The sequence below is a fragment of the Petromyzon marinus genome, chromosome 54 (genome assembly GCF_048934315.1).
Source record: "Petromyzon marinus isolate PM22_M1 ecotype Great Lakes invasive population chromosome 54, UKy_Petmar_22M1.pri1.0, whole genome shotgun sequence".
Taxonomy (NCBI): Eukaryota; Metazoa; Chordata; class Hyperoartia; order Petromyzontiformes; family Petromyzontidae; genus Petromyzon; species Petromyzon marinus.
Window position 1 is genome coordinate 9413468 of NC_133720.1, and position 18709 is coordinate 9432176.

At 63.4% G+C, this 18709-nt stretch overlaps 1 protein-coding gene across 9 annotated transcripts in view; it reads right to left on the reverse strand.

The window, feature by feature from the left end:
- Positions 1-18709, reverse strand: part of LOC116954070 (sodium/hydrogen exchanger 3-like) — a 70862-nt gene that overhangs the window by 10266 nt on the left and 41887 nt on the right. For all 9 annotated transcript variants that reach the window (XR_012929621.1, XR_012929623.1, XR_012929627.1 and 6 more), the window contains exons 7-15: positions 15439-15641; positions 14974-15063; positions 13665-13735; positions 13254-13383; positions 12215-12330; positions 10168-10315; positions 9253-9408; positions 8527-8596; positions 7360-7497 (exon numbers count right to left, since the gene is read on the reverse strand). Coding sequence is in view for 1 of the 9 variants with exons in the window: in XM_076052163.1 (XP_075908278.1) it covers positions 7360-7497; positions 8527-8596; positions 9253-9408; positions 10168-10315; positions 12215-12330; positions 13254-13383; positions 13665-13735; positions 14974-15063; positions 15439-15641 (1122 nt within the window). In the remaining 8 variants the exon portion in view is untranslated. The remainder of the gene's footprint in view (positions 1-7359; positions 7498-8526; positions 8597-9252; positions 9409-10167; positions 10316-12214; positions 12331-13253; positions 13384-13664; positions 13736-14973; positions 15064-15438; positions 15642-18709) is intronic.

The window sequence follows — 18709 nt, forward strand, 5'->3', positions numbered from 1 at the left end:
GGGCCTTGTGAGGGGAGGGGCACCGTGCGTGTAGATCCATGTGGTGGCTGCTCTATTAACATTGACACGCGACGATAAGCCACTTGTTGTTGTTGAGCTGTCATTTGTGGCCTGGGGGGGAAAAAAAACAACTTTATATAGCTCGGTGGGGCCTTGTCTGGCAAAATAAAAATAGTTTATAGAAGAGGGGACTTAAGGCAATGTCGAGTGACCTTGGGGCTCGGGGGGGGGGGCGTTTGTGGGATGTGGGGGGCTCTGAGAGGCGCTTCGAGCGGCGGTGGTGTCGCAGTGGTGAGTGCACCTTGCTGCGAACCCGGCCACCCGAGTTCAGAACAAATGTATTTAATGATCTATTTAGACTGCAGGAGGAATCCGATGAGCAATAAAGCTTTGTTTCACAGATGTCCAGCAGGGGCGAGTCAGAACGTCTCAACAACAAACGCTACAAATGTGGCGTAGCATTCTTGCTTCAGTTATATTTCTATGATATATTCTCGGTTCTTTCAGTAAAGTCACGTAGATAGAGAATATAAATTCAAATGAAGTAACAAAATAAAATATAAAATAAAAGTAAAAAAACCACGACGATCCGATGGCAACACGGTTCTTCATGCGGCGGACAGGAGAGAGGGGCAAGCCTCCACAAGGCACTGCCCTTCAGTGAGCTGTGCGGCGTTAACAGCATGGGCGGGGCACGACTTGCACTAGTAGTGCAGGTAGTGCAAGTAGTGCAGGTAGTGCAGGTAGTGCAGGTAGTGCAAGTAGTGCAGGTAGTGCAGGTAGTGCAGGTAGTGCAAGTAGTGCAGGTAGTGCAGGTAGTGCAAGTAGTGCAGGTAGTGGAGGTAGTACAAGTAGTGCAGGTAGTACAAGTAGTGCAGGTAGTACAAGTAGTGGAGGTAGTGCAAGTAGTGCAGGTAGTACAAGTAGTGCAAGTAGTGGAGGTAGTGCAAGTAGTGCAGGTAGTGCAGGTAGTGCAAGTAGTGCAGGTAGTGCAGATAGTGCAAGTAGTGCAGGTAGTGGAGGTAGTACAAGTAGTGCAGGTAGTACAAGTAGTGCAGGTAGTACAAGTAGTGGAGGTAGTGCAAGTAGTGCAGGTAGTACAAGTAGTGCAAGTAGTGGAGGTAGTGCAAGTAGTGCAGGTAGTACAAGTAGTGCAGGTAGTACAGGTAGTCCTAGTTCAGGTAGTGCAAGTAGTGCAGGTAGTGCAAGTAGTACAGGTAGTGCAAGTAGTGCAGGTAGTCCTAGTGCAGGTAGTGCAGGTAGTCCTAGTTCAGGTAGTACAAGTAGTGCAGGTAGTGCAGGTAGTGCCGGTAGTGCAGGTAGCACAAGTAGCGCGAGTAGTGCAGGTAGTGCAGGTAGTGCAGGTAGTGCAGGTAGTGCCGGTAGTGCAGGTAGTACGAGTAGTGCATGTAGTGCAGGTGGTGCCGGTAGTGCAGGTAGTGCCGGTAGTGCAGGTAGTGCAGGTAGTACAAGTAGTGCAAGTAGTGCAGGTAGTACAAGTAGTGCGAGTGGTGCAGGTAGTGCAGGTAGTGCAATTAGTGCAGGTAGTGCAAGTAGTGCAAGTAGTGCAGGTAGTACAGGTAGTGCAAGTAGTGCAGGTAGTACAAGTAGTGCAAGTAGTGCAGGTAGTACAAGTAGTGCAGGTAGTGCAAGTCGTGCGTGAGACAATGGGGGGAGGAGCAACAGGAGAGAGAGAGAGGTGGAGTAGAGGTGGAGCTGATGGCGATGGCGCAGTCCAAGTGTGTTAGTCCACCCGACTCGATGACGTGTTACCAGGTGGACGCTGGTTGACTATATACAACTGGGTGACTCTGTAGCTGCTACACGACGTTCACTATATAGCCGACTCCCTATGGAGGAGCCGTCGATGTAGTAGCCACGGCGAAGATTGTACAACTCCCTTCCCAGGGCGATCACCAGCGATGAGAGCGACGACGGCCCGGACCCCGAATCCCCCACGGCAGCCCCGAGCCCCGCCACGCGCTGCCTTTTAAATCCCCTCGGCTCTGCCGCGTCCCTTTCCCCAAACTCTCTCCCCCTTGCCTCACGAGAACACCCCGGGGGGAGTTCCATCGCTACCCCCCCCGCGGTGACTCCTCACCCAGTTACCGAAACTTGGCCCTGCCCGTCCTCATCGCTGCAATCACTTATTCAAGGCCACTAGGCCCCGTAGTGTCCTGACACAAACGACGCGATACGAGTGGAAAGTAAAAGGAAAGGTAAAAAGAAAATCACTTACATATATATACAAATACAGGTTTGTTTTAATCTTATCAGGCAAAGCCCACCGAGTTAAAACACATTCCTGCGGAGGGAGATGCGGAGGGAGATGTGGAGGGAGATGCGGAGGGAGCTGGTAGCAGCGGAGGGAGCTGGTAGCAGCGGAGGGAGCTGGTAGCAGCGGAGGGAGCTGGTAGCAGCGGAGGGAGCTGGTAGCAGCGGAGGGAGCTGGTAGCAGCGGAGGGAGCTGGTAGCAACGTTGGGTTGCTCGGTCAATGGCCGGGTCAACGGCGGCACCACGTGGTGCATTCAGCACAATATGCCCGACTGTGAGGGCGGGCACAAGCCAACGTGAGTAGGTTAAACGTTGAGTTTTATGAGGGCACCACGGGGTGACCAGCCCCACCCAGCCCCACCCTCACCACCCAGCCCCACCCAGCCCCACCCTCACCACCCAGCCCCACCCAGCCCCACCCTCACCACCCAGCCCCACCCAGCCCCACCCTCACCACCCAGCCCCACCCAGCCCCACCCTCACCACCCAGCCCCACCCAGCCCCACCCTCACCACCCAGCCCCACCCAGCCCCACCCTCACCACCCAGCCCCACCCAGCCCCACCCTCACCACCCAGCCCCACCCAGCCCCACCCTCACCACCCAGCCCCACCCAGCCCCACCCTCACCACCCAGCCCCACCCAGCCCCACCCTCACCACCCAGCCCCACCCAGCCCCACCCTCACCACCCAGCCCCACCCAGCCCCACCCTCACCACCCAGCCCCACCCAGCCCCACCCTCACCACCCAGCCCCACCCAGCCCCACCCTCACCACCCAGCCCCACCCAGCCCCACCCTCACCACCCAGCCCCACCCAGCCCCACCCTCACCACCCAGCCCCACCCAGCCCCACCCTCACCACCCAGCCCCACCCAGCCCCACCCTCACCACCCAGCCCCACCCAGCCCCACCCTCACCACCCAGCCCCACCCAGCCCCACCCTCACCACCCAGCCCCACCCAGCCCCACCCTCACCACCCAGCCCCACCCAGCCCCACCCTCACCACCCAGCCCCACCCAGCCCCACCCTCACCACCCAGCCCCACCCAGCCCCACCCTCACCACCCAGCCCCACCCAGCCCCACCCTCACCACCCAGCCCCACCCAGCCCCACCCTCACCACCCAGCCCCACCCAGCCCCACCCTCACCACCCAGCCCCACCCAGCCCCACCCTCACCACCCAGCCCCACCCAGCCCCACCCTCACCACCCAGCCCCACCCAGCCCCACCCTCACCACCCAGCCCCACCCAGCCCCACCCTCACCACCCAGCCCCACCCAGCCCCACCCTCACCACCCAGCCCCACCCAGCCCCACCCTCACCACCCAGCCCCACCCAGCCCCACCCTCACCACCCAGCCCCACCCAGCCCCACCCTCACCACCCAGCCCCACCCAGCCCCACCCTCACCACCCAGCCCCACCCAGCCCCACCCTCACCACCCAGCCCCACCCAGCCCCACCCTCACCACCCAGCCCCACCCAGCCCCACCCTCACCACCCAGCCCCACCCAGCCCCACCCTCACCACCCAGCCCCACCCAGCCCCACCCTCACCACCCAGCCCCACCCAGCCCCACCCTCACCACCCAGCCCCACCCAGCCCCACCCTCACCACCCAGCCCCACCCAGCCCCACCCTCACCACCCAGCCCCACCCAGCCCCACCCTCACCACCCAGCCCCACCCAGCCCCACCCTCACCACCCAGCCCCACCCAGCCCCACCCTCACCACCCAGCCCCACCCAGCCCCACCCTCACCACCCAGCCCCACCCAGCCCCACCCTCACCACCCAGCCCCACCCAGCCCCACCCTCACCACCCAGCCCCACCCAGCCCCACCCTCACCACCCAGCCCCACCCAGCCCCACCCTCACCACCCAGCCCCACCCAGCCCCACCCTCACCACCCAGCCCCACCCAGCCCCACCCTCACCACCCAGCCCCACCCAGCCCCACCCTCACCACCCAGCCCCACCCAGCCCCACCCTCACCACCCAGCCCCACCCAGCCCCACCCTCACCACCCAGCCCCACCCAGCCCCACCCTCACCACCCAGCCCCACCCAGCCCCACCCTCACCACCCAGCCCCACCCAGCCCCACCCTCACCACCCAGCCCCACCCAGCCCCACCCTCACCACCCAGCCCCACCCAGCCCCACCCTCACCACCCAGCCCCACCCAGCCCCACCCTCACCACCCAGCCCCACCCAGCCCCACCCTCACCACCCAGCCCCACCCAGCCCCACCCTCACCACCCAGCCCCACCCAGCCCCACCCTCACCACCCAGCCCCACCCAGCCCCACCCTCACCACCCAGCCCCACCCAGCCCCACCCTCACCACCCAGCCCCACCCAGCCCCACCCTCACCACCCAGCCCCACCCAGCCCCACCCTCACCACCCAGCCCCACCCAGCCCCACCCTCACCACCCAGCCCCACCCAGCCCCACCCTCACCACCCAGCCCCACCCAGCCCCACCCTCACCACCCAGCCCCACCCAGCCCCACCCTCACCACCCAGCCCCACCCAGCCCCACCCTCACCACCCAGCCCCACCCAGCCCCACCCTCACCACCCAGCCCCACCCAGCCCCACCCTCACCACCCAGCCCCACCCAGCCCCACCCTCACCACCCAGCCCCACCCAGCCCCACCCTCACCACCCAGCCCCACCCAGCCCCACCCTCACCACCCAGCCCCACCCAGCCCCACCCTCACCACCCAGCCCCACCCAGCCCCACCCTCACCACCCAGCCCCACCCAGCCCCACCCTCACCACCCAGCCCCACCCAGCCCCACCCTCACCACCCAGCCCCACCCAGCCCCACCCTCACCACCCAGCCCCACCCAGCCCCACCCTCACCACCCAGCCCCACCCAGCCCCACCCTCACCACCCAGCCCCACCCAGCCCCACCCTCACCACCCAGCCCCACCCAGCCCCACCCTCACCACCCAGCCCCACCCAGCCCCACCCTCACCACCCAGCCCCACCCAGCCCCACCCTCACCACCCAGCCCCACCCAGCCCCACCCTCACCACCCAGCCCCACCCAGCCCCACCCTCACCACCCAGCCCCACCCAGCCCCACCCTCACCACCCAGCCCCACTCAGCCCCACCCTCACCACCCAGCCCCACCCAGCCCCACCCTCACCACCCAGCCCCTCCCCACCCTCACCACCCAGCCCCTCCCCACCCTCACCACCCAGCCCCTCCCCACCCTCACCACCCAGCCCCTCCCCACCCTCACCACCCAGCCCCTCCCCACCCTCACCACCCAGCCCCTCCCCACCCTCACCACCCAGCCCCTCCCCACCCTCACCACCCAGCCCCTCCCCACCCTCACCACCCAGCCCCTCCCCACCCTCACCACCCAGCCCCTCCCCACCCTCACCACCCAGCCCCTCCCCACCCTCACCACCCAGCCCCTCCCCACCCTCACCACCCAGCCCCTCCCCACCCTCACCACCCAGCCCCTCCCCACCCTCACCACCCAGCCCCTCCCCACCCTCACCACCCAGCCCCTCCCCACCCTCACCACCCAGCCCCTCCCCACCCTCACCACCCAGCCCCTCCCCACCCTCACCACCCAGCCCCTCCCCACCCTCACCACCCAGCCCCTCCCCACCCTCACCACCCAGCCCCTCCCCACCCTCACCACCCAGCCCCTCCCCACCCTCACCACCCAGCCCCTCCCCACCCTCACCACCCAGCCCCTCCCCACCCTCACCACCCAGCCCCTCCCCACCCTCACCACCCAGCCCCTCCCCACCCTCACCAACCAGCCCCTCCCCACCCTCACCACCCAGCCCCTCCCCACCCTCACCACCCAGCCCCTCCCCACCCTCACCACCCAGCCCCTCCCCACCCTCACCACCCAGCCCCTCCCCACCCTCACCACCCAGCCCCTCCCCACCCTCACCACCCAGCCCCTCCCCACCCTCACCACCCAGCCCCTCCCCACCCTCACCACCCAGCCCCTCCCCACCCTCACCACCCAGCCCCTCCCCACCCTCACCACCCAGCCCCTCCCCACCCTCACCACCCAGCCCCTCCCCACCCTCACCACCCAGCCCCTCCCCACCCTCACCACCCAGCCCCTCCCCACCCTCACCACCCAGCCCCTCCCCACCCTCACCACCCAGCCCCTCCCCACCCTCACCACCCAGCCCCTCCCCACCCTCACCACCCAGCCCCTCCCCACCCTCCCCACCCAGCCCCTCCCCACCCTCCCCACCCAGCCCCTCCCCACCCTCCCCACCCAGCCCCGCCCCACCCTCCCCACCCAGCCCCTCCCCTCTCCACCCAGCCCCACCCAGCCCCTCCCCACCCAGCCCCTCCCTACCCTCCCCTCTCCACCCAGCCCCACCCCTCCCACGTGGACAGACATCCACAGACATACACAATTAATCCCCTGCTTCCTGTGAAGAATTAATCCCGGTTGGGCTTCCAGTCCACTACGTTTCCTACCAGTATTATTTTACAGCTTGATTCCCGCTCACGGTCACCAACACCGTTGACAATTATTTGAACCGGTCCTGGGCCTCCTTTAGGTCGACTCCGCATGAAATTAGTACCTGGTGCAGAGTGTAAACATCGCCAATGGGGAGGACAAAGGCGGCCGGGCGTGGAATTGGCCACCCACCCCCTCGTGTGCCGTGCCGACCTTCATAGGTGCTCGCCAAAAGCACTTGCCCCAACAGTCTGTCCAGGATATATGGGGGATGTTGTCTTTGGTGGAGGGGAGGGGGTATAAACTAAACTTTATTTTTACCAGGTAAGTCCCCACTGAGCGACGGAGCTCTTCTTCAGAAGAGACCTGGCCACCACAAATGATAGCTCAACCAAGTGGCTTATCAAGTGGAAAGCTACAGCAGCAGCAGTCAAACACTCTACCACGCGCCACGTTGATTCTCAATGTGGAGGGGAAAACCGGAGGACCCTGATAAAAATCCACGCAGTGACCACGGGAAGAGAGACAAATACACAGCAGCAGCAGGCGTCAGGGTGGTGATCAAGCCCACGACCTCCTGTAGACCAGGCGAGGTAGTCAACATCTCCTAGCCACCCTCCCCCCCCCCACTCACCCTGGCGCAGGTCAGAGACGAGCTGGCTGGGCGAGCGCGCCATGAAGGTGATGGCGCCCGGCTCCATGGAGGAGAGCTCGGAGGCCTCGCTGCACTGGGAGCGGCTGTCGGCCTCCGACTCGGTCAGCGACAGCGCGTCTGGCTCGCACACGGGGAGCCACAGCGCTCACCACCAACGCTCACCACCAACGCTCACCACCAACGCTCACCACCAACGCTCACCACCACCGCTCACCACCAACGCTCACCACCACCGCTCAAACCAACACTCAACACCGCCGCTCACCACCGCCTCTCACCACCGCCGCTCACCACCAACACTCAACACCACCGCTTACCGCCGCCGCTCACCAACGCCTCTCAACACCGCCGCTCACCACCGCCGCTCACCACTGCCTCTCACCAACGCTCACCATCACTCACCACCGCCGCTCACCACCACTCACCACTGCCTCTCACCAACGCTCGCCACCACTCACCACCACCACTCACCAACACTCACCACCGCTGCTCACCGCCGCTCACCATCACTCACCACCACCGCTCACCACCACTCACCACCGCCACTCACCACCACTCACCACCGCTGCTCACCAACGCTCACCATCACTCACCACCGCCGCTCACCACCACTCACCACCGCCGCTCACCAACGCTCACCATCACTCACCACCGCCACTCACCACCACTCACCACCACCACTCACCAACACTCACCACCGCCACTCACCATCACTCACCACCGCTGCTCACCAACGCTCACCAACGCCACTCAACACCGCCGCCGCTCACCAACACTTACCACCACCACCGCTCACTAACATTCACCAATACTCACCACCACCGCTTACCAACACTCACCAACACTCACCAATACTCACCACCAACGCTCACCAACACTCACCAATACTCACCACCACCGCTCACGAACACTCACCAATACTTACCACCGCCACTCACCAATACTCACCACCAACGCTCACCAACGCTCACAAGCACTCACCACCACGCACCCTGTCTCGATTGACAGCACCACCACTCACCAACGCTCACCGCCGCCGCTCACCAACACCTCTCCAGCACTCACCAATACGCTCCCTCTCTCGATCGACATCACCACCGTCGCCCACCAACACTCACCACTGCTCACCAATCCTCTCAAACTCACCTTTCTCCACCCAGCTCACAGACTTCTGCGGCAGGGGGCAGAACCCGTTGGGAATGAGTTCACCGTTCACCTGCACACGTGCGCACAAAGGCAAAGGTCCCCCACGTAGCCCTTAGCAGGCCGTTGTGGCAAGAGCCGTCACGGCGAGCAGTGGGGGGCTATGGGGGGCTGTGGGGGGCGCGAAAGCGACCGTTCGATCCCGTTTGAGTGACCCGCGGGGTGATGATCCAGAGCGGTAGCCAGAGCCACGGGGGGGGGGGGGGCAGACGGCGCGTGGCAGCGGCCGAGGCTTTGAATGCCACGCGACCGCCAGCGTTCACCAGGGCGGCACCTCGGATTCGAACCGCGAACCTCCACGACCATGTGAATTATCGTGGTGGGAGGGGGAGGAGATGGTGGGGGGCAGGGGGAGGAGATGGTGGGGAGGAGGGGGAAGAGATGGTGGGAGGGAGGGGGAAGAGATGGTGGGGGGGAGGGGGAGGAGATGGTGGGGGGGAGGGGGAGGAGATGGTGGGGGGGGAGGAGATGGTGGGGGGGGGGGGAGATGGTGGGGGGGGGAGGAGATGGTGGGGGGGGAGGAGATGGTGGGGGGGGGAGGAGATGGTGGGGAGGAGGGTGAAGGAGATGGTGGTGGGGGGAGTGTGTTTCCTCTTCACACCCGCGCCTCACCATGCCCCCCCCCAGCTCACCACCCCGACCCCCCCTCAGGCCCCCCCCCCCCCCCACCTTGCTCCCGCGGTGCGAGCGGTTCCCACGGCGTCCCTGCTTGCTCTGGCTGAACGACTCGAGGCGCTTGAGCATCGTGCGCTTGAAGATCTCCTTCTGCTGCTGCTCCTGCACGCTGCTGGTGCCGGCCGCCTGCCGGCTGTACAGGGACTGCACCTGCACGGGGGGGGCGGGGGGGGGGGTGAGCGCACCTGTGGGGTCACTCAAAGTTGCCGCGCAGTACGCGGCGAGTGTGGTGTACGTGTCTGCGTGTCTGTGTCTGTGTGTGTGTGTGTCTGTGTGGTGTACGTGTCTGTGTGTGTGTGTGTGTCTGTGTGTGTGTGTCTGTGTGTCTGCGTGGTGTACGTGTCTGTGTGTCTGTGTGGTGTACGTGTCTGTGTGTGTGTGTGTGTCTGTGTGTGTGTGTCTGTGTGTCTGCGTGGTGTACGTGTCTGTGTGTCTGTGTGGTGTACGTGTCTGTGTGTCTGTGTGTCTGTGTCTGCGTGTCTGTGTGTCTGCGTGTCTGTGTGTCTGCGTGTCTGTGTGTCTGCGTGTCTGTGTGTCTGCGTGGTGTACGTGTCTGTGTGGTGTATGTGTCTGTGTGTCTGCGTGTCTGTGTGTCTGCGTAGTGTACGTGTCTGCGTGTCTGCATGGTGTACGTGTCTGCGTGGTGTACGTGTCTGTGTGTCTGCGTGGTGTAGGCGTCTGCGTGGTGTAGGTGTCTGTGTGTCTGCGTAGTGTACGTGTCTGCGTGGTGTACGTGTCTGTGTGTCTGCGTGGTGTACGTGTCTGTGTGTCTGCGTGGTGTAGGTGTCTGTGTGTCTGCGTAGTGTACGTGTCTGCGTGGTGTACGTGTCTGTGTGTCTGCGTGGTGTACGTGTCTGTGTGTCTGCGTGGTGTAGGTGTCTGCGTGGTGTAGGTGTCTGCGTGGTGTACGTGTCTGCGTGGCGAGTAGAGGTTGTTGCGCAGCATGCGGTGAGTGACGACGTCCTCGCGGTGCCGGCCGCTCTTGGCCCCGCCGCGCTCCATGGCGTGCAGGTCGAGCTGCGTCACCGCCAGAGACCCGGCCGCACTTTCCCTGCGGCTGGGTCACACACGGGGGTGGGGGGACACCTTGTTGGTGGTGGTGGTGTCACCGTCCACGTGGTGGTGGTGGTGGTGTCACCGTCCACGTGGTGGTGGTGGTGGTGTGACCGTCCACGTGGTGGTGGTGGTGGTGGTGTGACCGTCCACGTGGTGGTGGTGGTGGTGGTGTGACCGTCCACGTGGTGGTGGTGTGACCGTCCACGTGGTGGTGGTGGTGGTGGTGTGACCGTCCACGTGGTGGTGGTGGTGGTGGTGGTGTGACCGTCCACGTGGTGGTGGTGGTGGTGTGACCGTCCACGTGGTGGTGGTGGTGGTGTGACCGTCCACGTGGTGGTGGTGGTGTCACCGTCCACGTGGTGGTGGTGGTGGTGTGACCGTCCACGTGGTGGTGGTGTGACCGTCCACGTGGTGGTGGTGGTGGTGGTGTGACCGTCCACGTGGTGGTGGTGGTGGTGGTGTGACCGTCCACGTGGTGGTGGTGGTGGTGTGACCGTCCACGTGGTGGTGGTGGTGTCACCGTCCACGTGGTGGTGGTGGTGGTGTGACCGTCCACGTGGTGGTGGTGGTGGTGTGACCGTCCACGTGGTGGTGGTGGTGGTGTCACCGTCCACGTAGTGGTGGTGGTGGTGGTGTGACCGTCCACGTAGTGGTGGTGGTGGTGGTGTCACCGTCCACGTGGTGGTGGTGTGACCGTCCACGTGGTGGTGGTGGTGGTGTGACCGTCCACGTGGTGGTGGTGGTGGTGGTGGTGTCACACCGTCCACGTGGTGGTGGTGGTGGTGGTGTGACCGTCCACGTGGTGGTGGTGGTGGTGTCACACCGTCCACGTGGTGGTGGTGGTGTGACCATCCACGTGGTGGTGGTGGTGGTGTCACCGTCCACGTGGTGGTGGTGGTGGTGTGACCGTCCACGTGGTGGTGGTGGTGTGACCGTCCACGTGGTGGTGGTGGTGGTGTGACCGTCCACGTGGTGGTGGTGTGACCGTCCACGTGGTGGTGGTGGTGGTGGTGTGACCGTCCACGTGGTGGTGGTGGTGGTGGTGGTGTGACCGTCCACGTGGTGGTGGTGGTGGTGGTGTGACCGTCCACGTGGTGGTGGTGGTGGTGTGACCGTCCACGTGGTGGTGGTGGTGTCACCGTCCACGTGGTGGTGGTGGTGGTGTGACCGTCCACGTGGTGGTGGTGTGACCGTCCACGTGGTGGTGGTGGTGGTGTGACCGTCCACGTGGTGGTGGTGGTGGTGGTGTGACCGTCCACGTGGTGGTGGTGGTGGTGGTGTGACCGTCCACGTGGTGGTGGTGGTGTCACCGTCCACGTGGTGGTGGTGGTGGTGTGACCGTCCACGTGGTGGTGGTGGTGGTGTGACCGTCCACGTGGTGGTGGTGGTGGTGTCACCGTCCACGTAGTGGTGGTGGTGGTGTGACCGTCCACGTAGTGGTGGTGGTGGTGGTGTCACCGTCCACGTGGTGGTGGTGTGACCGTCCACGTGGTGGTGGTGGTGGTGTGACCGTCCACGTGGTGGTGGTGGTGGTGGTGTCACACCATCCACGTGGTGGTGGTGGTGGTGGTGTGACCGTCCACGTGGTGGTGGTGGTGGTGTCACACCGTCCACGTGGTGGTGGTGGTGTGACCATCCACGTGGTGGTGGTGGTGGTGGTGTCACCGTCCACGTGGTGGTGGTGGTGTGGCTGTTCCATGGTGGTTGTAGTGGTGGTGGTAATGGAGTGTCTGAGCCGTGGTGGTGGTGGTGATGGTGTGGCTGACCATGGTGGTGATGGTGTGGTGTGGTGGTGTGGCTGAACCATGGTGGAGATGGGTAGGTGGTGTGGCTGAACCATGGTAGAGGTGGTAGGTGGTGTGGCTGGCCATGGTGGAGGCGGTGCTGGTGGTCTACTCACTACATGTTGGCGATGGACACCTCGGAGGCGCGCCGCAGGCCCACGAAGTCGATACTGGAGGTGACGTGCTCGGGGCTGGCCGAGTGGATGAACGCCAGCGAGCCGCTGCGCTCCCCCTGGCGGGGAGGGGGGGGAGTGATGTCAGCGAGCAACAGCGGCACCTCTGAAGGTCGGCACTGTGGCACACGACGGGGAGGGTGGCCAGCGACCACGCCCGGCCGCCTTTGTCTCCCCAGTGGCGATGTTCACACCGCACCAGGTACTCGTTTGAGGCCGAGTCGACCTAGAGGAGCCCCCAGGACCGATTCAGATAATCGTCACTGGGTGTTGGCCGTGAGCGGGAATCGAACCCGGGGGTCGCTGGGTCTGTGGCACTGTGCTCCAACCACTGCACTGCCGCTCACCACAAACCTAATACACACACTCGTACGTACGCACACACACACACACACTCGTACGCACGCACACACACACACACACACTCGTACGCACGCACACACGTACACACACGCACGCACACGCTCGTACGCACGCACACACGCACACACACACACACACTCGTACGCACGCACGCACACACACACACTCGTACGCACGCACGCACACACACTCGTACGTACGCACACACACACACACCGCTCGTACGTACGCACACCTACTACGCTCGTACGTACGCACACACACACGTACACACACACACGTACACACACGTACACACACACACGTACACACACACGTACACACACACACACGTACACACACACTCACAGTCCATGGATTCGTGCGCCCTCGGGCCCGTGGGCCAAGTGACCGCTGGGGCCTGGCGGGGGCGAGGGGGGGCGAGAGGGGGCCTGGCGGGGGCGAGGGGGGGCTAGGGGGCGAGAGCGAGGGGGCTGGGGGGCTAGGGGGGCTAGGGGGCGAGGGGGGGCTAGGGGGGGCTAGGGGGAGCTAGGGGGGGCTAGGGGGGGCTAGGGGGGGGCGAGGGGGGTTAGGGGGGGCTATGGGGGGCTAGGGGGGGCTGGGGGGGCGAGGGAGGCACCTGGCTCACGAAGTTGATGGCGTCCTGCACGTTGAGGCTGTGGTAGACGTCCCACAGCAGGCAGCGGTTGCGCCGTGCCGACTTGCGCATCAGGATGGGGTTCAGGTACTTGAAGTCAAAGTACTCCCATCTGGGGGGCGGGGGGCGGGGGGAGACGAGAGGTAAGTGGAGCGTTGAGGATGTAGATAAGGGAGAGTTGAGAGCTTAGAGAGGCGAGGGAGGGAGATCATGGAGACGAGAGATTGAGACAGAATCGAGAGGGGTGAGGGGTGAGGGAGAGGGGTGAGGGTGAGGGGTGAGGGAGAGGGGTGAGGGGTGAGGGAGAGGGGTGGGGGTGAGGGGTGAGGCGTGGGGGTGAGGGAGAGGGGTGAGGGAGAGGGGTGAGGGGGAGGGGTGGGGGGGTTTCCGTACTTGTGTCTGACGTAGTGGTGGCCGTACTCGCCAGAGATGTCCTCTACGGCAGAGAGGATGTGGTCGAACGCCTGGGGGCGAGGGGGCGAGGGGGCGACCACACCACAAGGTCAGCCACAACACAAGGGGACACCGGGTCACCCTCACAATACGCAGAGACACCACGGGTCAGACCACACCACAGGGGTGAACATCAACGTGCGGGCCACACCACGGGACACCACTCAGCTCTTTGTGGCCACACCACACGGGGACATCGCGGGAGCCGCCACACCACGACACATAACACACACAACACACACACCACCACGACGACACAACACACACACCACGACACACACCACGACACACACACACACGCACACACCACTACACACACCACTACACACACCACTACACATAACACATACAACACACACACCACCACGACGACACAACACACACGCCACTACATACACACCACCACGACGACACAACACACACGCCACTAAACACACACCACGACACACACACCACTACACACGACACACACACACCACTACACAACATACACACACACACCACTACACAACATACACACACACACCACTACACAACATACACACACACACCACTACACAACATACACACACACCACTACACAACATACACACACACACCACTACACAACATACACACACACCACTACACAACATACACACACACACCACTACACAACATACACACCACTACACAACATACACACCACTACACAACATACACACCACGACACAACATACACACCACGACACAACACACACACACCACGACACAACACACACACACCACGACACAACACACACACACCACGACACAACACACACACACCACGACACACAACACACACACCACGACACACAACACAACACACACCACGACACAACACACAACACAACACACACCACGACACAACACAACACACACCACGACACAACACACACCACGACACAACACACAACACAACACACACCACTACACACAATACACACCACGACACACACACACACACCACGACACAACACACACACCACGACACACACACAACACCACACCACGACACACAACACCACACCACGACACACACACAACACCACGACACAACACACACACCACAACACACACACCACGACACAACACACACACCACGACAATACACACACACACCACGGGGCGGCCACAACAGGGGGGGAGGAGGAGGGTGCAAGGAGGAGGAGGAAGAGGAGGAGGAGGAGGGTGCAAGGAGGAGGAGGAGGGTGTCCCTCTCCCTCACCCGGTCGAGCATCTCCTCGCTGAGTTTGGGCTCCCGGTGCTCGCTGCGTTTCACGCGGAGCCAATTCACTAGCGGCTTGATGGTGAGACCCTGCACCACCACACACCATCACACACCATCACACACCATCACCACCATCACACACCATCACCACCATCACCACCACCTTCACCACCATCACACACCATCACACACCATCACCACCACCACACACCATCACACACCATCACCACCATCACCACCACCACACACCATCATCACCACCACAACCAGTCAACATCATCGACATCAAAACCACAATCACCATAATCACCATCACACACCATCATCATTAACATCATCACCACCACATTCACTAAAAACATCATCATCATTATCACCGTTCACCCTCACCACCATTTCCATCGATCTCAACATCAACCAACACAATTATCCACAATCACCGTCACCACCACCACCGCGCACCTGGAAGATGACGGTGAAGAAGACGACGATGATGGTGGTGCTCACAAAGAGGCGCTTCTCGGGCACCAGCTCCTCGTCGAGCAGCGCGACGAGCGCGAAGGCGACGGCGCCGCGCAGGCCTCCGTAGGACATCACGGCCTGGTCGATGGGGCTCAGCGGCACCACGCGGAACCAGTTGAGGATCCACGTCTGGATGACCACGCCTGGGCACCGCCCGCCGGGACGGGGGCACGGGAGGGGAGGGAGGAGACGAGAGAGGGAGAGAGGGGAGGAGACAAGGAGGGGCAGAGCAGGAGAGAAGAGAGAGGAGGGGAGAGAGAGGAGGGGAGAGAGAGGAGGGGAGAGGGCAGGAGAGAGAGAGAGAGAGATGGAGGACGAGAGAGAGACTTTTGACTTTTAAACAACCTTGATTACCTCGGCCGCAAAAATGTGCCGGGGCGATTTGAGTGCTGGGTCGTGCGTGAAACACCAAAGACAAAATCAGGGCTAGCGCGTCATCGTGCGCGCAGTCAAATGACACAACTGATCACCATCCCTACAGGTAAGCATACAAAACCCGCTTCACAACGAAACAAGTGGAAAAAACCCAGATCTAGGACGCGACACGTGCGCTGCGCCAGGGGGTGGGGGGGGGGGGGTGGCGAGTCCCCTGCCAGCACAGGTAAGTACACACGTGCGAAAAAACCGCTTCGAGGTCTGCGCGCGTCATCGCGCGCACAGCCAACCGACACAGCTGATCGCCACCAATGCAGGTAAGTACAAAACCGCTTGACGACAAAAGAAGTGGGGAAAAAACCCCGGGTCCAGAACGCGACACACGCGCTGCACAGGGGGGGGGGGGGCGAGTCCCCTTGCCAGCACAGGTGAGTGCACACGTGCGAGATAAAAAACCGCTTCGGGGTCCGCGCTCAACAGCGCTCGCGTGAACCCCGGTCCACGCGCGTCTCCGCGCGCGCAGTCAGCGTCACCGCTGTACCTACACGCGTGTCGCATGCTGCAGAGTAAGGATCGCACAGCGCGCCTCTTGGCGCGGCCACCGCCAGCTCAGGTGGTCTCACGCTGCGCAGGCGACTCAAGATCTACCGCCAGCTCAGGTGGTCTCATGCTGAAGCAGGTGACTCAAGGTCTACCGCCAGCTCAGGTGGTCTCGCGCTGAGCAGGCGACTCAAGATCTACCGTCAGCTCAGGTGGTCTCATGCTGAAGCAGGTGACTCAAGGTCTACCGCCAGCTCAGGTGGTCTCGCGCTGAGCAGGCGACTCAAGATCTACCGCCAGCTCAGGTGGTCTCACGCTGAACAGGCTGCTCAAGATCTACCGCCAGCTCAGGTGGTCTCACGCTGAACAGGCGACTCAAGATCTACCGCCAGCTCAGGTGGTCTCACGCTGAACAGGCTGCTCAAGATCTACCGCCAGCTCAGGTGGTCTCACGCTGAACAGGCGACTCAAGGTCTACCGCCAGCTCAGGTGGTCTCACGCTGAACAGGCGACTCAAGGTCTACCGCCAGCTCAAGTGGTCTCACGCTGAACAGGCTGCTCAAGATCTACCGCCAGCTCAGGTGGTCTCACGCTGCGCGAGCGACTCAAGGTCTACCGCCAGCTCAGTTGACTCAAGGTCTACCGCCAGCTCAGGTGACAAGGTCTACCGCCAGCTCAGGTGACTCAAGGTCTACCGCCAGCACAGGTGATCTCACGCCGAGCGGGTGACTCAAGATCTACCGCCAGCTCAGGTGATCGCCTGTGCAAAGGAACCCGTTTCGAGTCCGCGCGCGTCATCGCGCACCTTGCCATTATTAATGCCCGAAGCCATGACGCTAGGTGGTGATGTTGGCGGTGGCCCCCGGGGGGCCCTTTGGCTGGGAGAAGTGCTTCTTCTTTACCTTGCGTGCTAGAGCCTCCAGCCTGCCGGCCTCCTGCCGGCTGAAGGCGTACCTGTGCGGCTCTTTACAAATCCGTTGCGTGGTCTGCACGAAGCCTAGCGCGTCGGGGAATGTCTCTCCGACGCTGACCCCACGCCACCTGAAGTTTTCTTTTATGTGGCCAAGGATGTCCCACGGGTCGTACTCTTTCACCCCCCGGACTTGCGGGAGGCTCGTTTCGCTTGTGTTGTCAACAACGTAGGACGCTAACTGCCCGTCGTCGTTGTCGTTGTTATTGTTGTTATAGTCGCCTTGCATGTTCTCGTGGGGCTTGGCGGCCGCCTCTTCTATCGGGCCACCCCGAGCCGGGGTCTCCACAGGCTTGGGGTGGAATTCCTCCGCAGGTCCGGCAGCCATTGCCTCGCCAGATGAGGAGGCGGGCTGCTCGGCATTCGCGAGCCCCACGGCACCATCAGGCATCACGGCACCGTCAGGCGTCACGGCGCCATTAGGCGCGGCAGCGTCGGTGAAAGTGGCGGTGGTGGTGGTCTGCGATTCTGGGGCGGCCAAGGCCGGGTCTGGCTCCGACGGTCGCTCTGCCACCGCGGCGTCGTCCGGCGGGTGGAGTTCGCCGTCGTCGCCCCTCCCGTCCCGCGGCTCGGGCTCGTCGTCGCTCCCCGTCGCCGCGGTCCTCCGGCTCGCTGTCGTCGCCGGCGACCGCCGTCCGCTTCGCGGGGGCCGCGACGCGTCCCGCTGCCGCCGGGTCGCTCCTGGCCCTCCGTTTCCTCGGCTGAACACGGATGAAACCGCCTTGCTCGTCCTCGAGCATCGGCGCTGCTGAGATGACGAAGCTCCTCTGCTGCTGCCGCTGCTGCTGCTGCTGCTGCCGCTGCTGCCGTTGTTGTTGTTGTTGCTGCGGCTGCTGTTTTTTGCCGCTGCTCTGCCTGCACCGTTGCGGGCGGTGCGGCAGGCGCGGCAGACCCGCTCGCGCTGTTCGGGCAGTCTCTCCGGGCGTGGCCGTTACCTCCACACCCGTAACACCGCATCCCAGCTGTGGATGCATACACCGTATACACATGGCCCTCCAGCGTGTATTTAAAGGTAACGTCCAAGTCCGCGTCGCCGCTCTCCAGGACCATAAAGACATGTCGCCGGAACGACAGGACGTGCCCCAACCTGGGGTCCCTCGACCGCAGAGGCAGCGGCGCGATCCTCGACGCCGCCGTTCCAAACCGCCGGAGGTCCCGCAGGAGGTCGGCGTTTCTCAGAACAGGCGGCGCGCCCGAGAGCGCCACGCGGACGGCGGGCGCGGCGAGCGGGGCGCACCGCAGGTGGAGCCCGCCCACGGCGAGCCCCGTCTCCACCAGGCGCGCCGCCATCGCCTCCTCCGCCACGTGCACCGTGACGCCGCCGTT